Here is a 2,065-nt window from a genome sequence, read left to right as displayed (position 1 = left end):
CGGCTTCCCCTCTGGCGAGGGTGGGGGTGGGTTCCCTGAGGCCCTGCCCCCTTCGTGACATGCCCGAGGTGTCCGGTGACCAAGACACTCTTAGCAGGGTGCAGGGTGCGGCTCAGGGCGTGGTCAGCGGGGGCTACTTAGGGCTGCCAGTGCGCGGGACAGCGCGGAAGCTAGTTTCCAGGCTGCCAGGCACTCAGCGAGGGTCATGGCGTGGATTCTGGACTGCCTGTTTGCGTCGGCCTTTGAGCCCCGCCCCCGCCGTGGTGAGTGGGGACCACCGAGTAGGGGGCGGGGGGCGGGGGCTAGAGTGCTTGGCCGGGGGCGGCTTGGGGCTGCAGCCCCAGCTGGGAGCCCTGGAGATTGGCTGGCCTCCCCCTTGCCTCCCTTCCCCCTGGCTTTTAGCTAATTGTTCCTGGCTCAAGGGACTGCCCCGTCGAGGCCCGGGCATAAATCACCAGCTTTGCCCGGAATACCGAGCAATCGCGCTAATGGCTCGGAGGGACAGGGGGCGAACATGGGGGCGGAGCCTTTGGCTCAGCCTTCCTCTGGGACAGAGGGAGAGAGCTTAGAGGCCAGACCTGCAGAAGCGCCTCCGCAACCCAAGGGGCCTAAAGGCCCAAGGATGAACGTCCCTAGCAGGGCACACAGGACCCAGGGGACCGTAAGATGAAGGGGAGGGCTTTTGCCTTGAAGTTTGTCCCCCTTGTCCCATACTTAAATACAGAATATCAACATGGGCCACTTAGAGTCGTGGAATTCAATCCCTTCAAGAGATGGTGACATTGAAGCCCAGAGATGGGAAAGGCCCGCTCAAGGTCATACAAGGAGTTGTCAGCAAATCAGGTCTGCTGAAGTTCTGCCAATTGCCCACTGCCCCAAAATGCCCAATGATGCAGGCCTAGGGTCTTTAGTCTGGTCCTTCCTTGAGTATTTGAGATTAATTCTTGGTTCCCCTATCCCTGCGGAGTTGAGTATATAGATGTGCAAAGATCACAGCACTAGTATGAATATGTGGGTGGCATTTCACCCGTTTCCTGGCACTGCTTCTATAAAGTATATTTTGGAAACCGATTATTTTTTTCCTCCTTACAGTTTCAGGAGACTGATATTTTCTTTTTGAGATTTCCCAGGACCCCCACACACACTGTCCTTCACTCCCCCTTCTAGGCCCCACCCCCTCCAGGCTGCCACCTGCCCCCACTGCCACCTGTTTTTCCATAGTCTCCACCTCCCAAATCTATATTGGTGATAGTGCGTCATTGGTCACCAGCCATAAACCAAACCTGGGGTTGTCTCCTCTTTCCTCTGCCCCCCTCACAGGCTGGGAGGGGAGGCAGAGAGAGGAGGGACTTCAGCAACTTAATTCAGCCCTAGTACCCTACTGAGAACCATCCCAGGAGCCTGACCTACTGCTAAGGAACTGCAGCATGCTTAGCAAGTACAGTTGCTGACAGGCCCCAAGGTCTCTGAGAAGGAAAAAAATCCACATGCACACAGTTTAAATTTTGTTCTGTATACTTTTTTAAATGTGATCCTGGTGAGTGGAAAAAAGGGGGAGGGGGTTATAGGATACCTTTTAAGACCTTATGGCTCAAACACCCAAACCTCGAAAAGGGAGTAGGGGGAACCATTATACCCCTGCCTGGCCTAGTAGGCTGTGGAGTGACTCCAGTGAGTTCAAGGAGATGAAGGCTTCTTTATGTATAACCCCACTGGGAAAGGTTCAGTATCACACCAGCAAGTCCTTCCCCATCAAAAGACAGCCATGTCTATTAGAATTAGAAGACTTTTCCTTAAACTGAACCCAAATCTATGTCCTTGCCCTGGAGCTGGCCTTCATGATCTTCCCAAGGGAACAGTGTCGGCCCTCCCCATTCCCTCAGGATCCTCCTTCACCCCTGTTCTTATCCAGGCCAAATCTCCCCAGTTCCTTAATCTGGTTAACATGTGACATGGCTGCAAGGCTCCTATCCATATCTAGCTGCTCTTCTTTGAACATGCTCCAAGTTGAGACTACCCAGTGACCTTGCCAAAAGAGGATTTCCAGCTGTGCTCCTGTAAATAT

At 53.8% G+C, this 2,065-nt stretch overlaps 1 protein-coding gene across 1 annotated transcript in view; it reads left to right on the top strand.

The window, feature by feature from the left end:
- The first annotated feature begins 205 nt into the window (after positions 1-205).
- The window catches only part of ARHGAP36 (Rho GTPase activating protein 36), a 31,582-nt gene continuing 29,722 nt past the window's right edge, over positions 206-2,065 (top strand). Inside the window, exon 1 of the mRNA XM_023756504.1 lies at positions 206-263. Coding sequence (XP_023612272.1) covers positions 206-263 — 58 coding nt within the window. The remainder of the gene's footprint in view (positions 264-2,065) is intronic.

This window comes from Myotis lucifugus, unplaced genomic scaffold (genome assembly GCF_000147115.1).
Source record: "Myotis lucifugus unplaced genomic scaffold, Myoluc2.0 scaffold_2, whole genome shotgun sequence".
NCBI lineage: Eukaryota > Metazoa > Chordata > Mammalia > Chiroptera > Vespertilionidae > Myotis > Myotis lucifugus.
The sequence above is the reverse complement of the archived record's forward strand: the minus strand, read 5'-3'. Positions and strand labels throughout refer to the sequence as shown.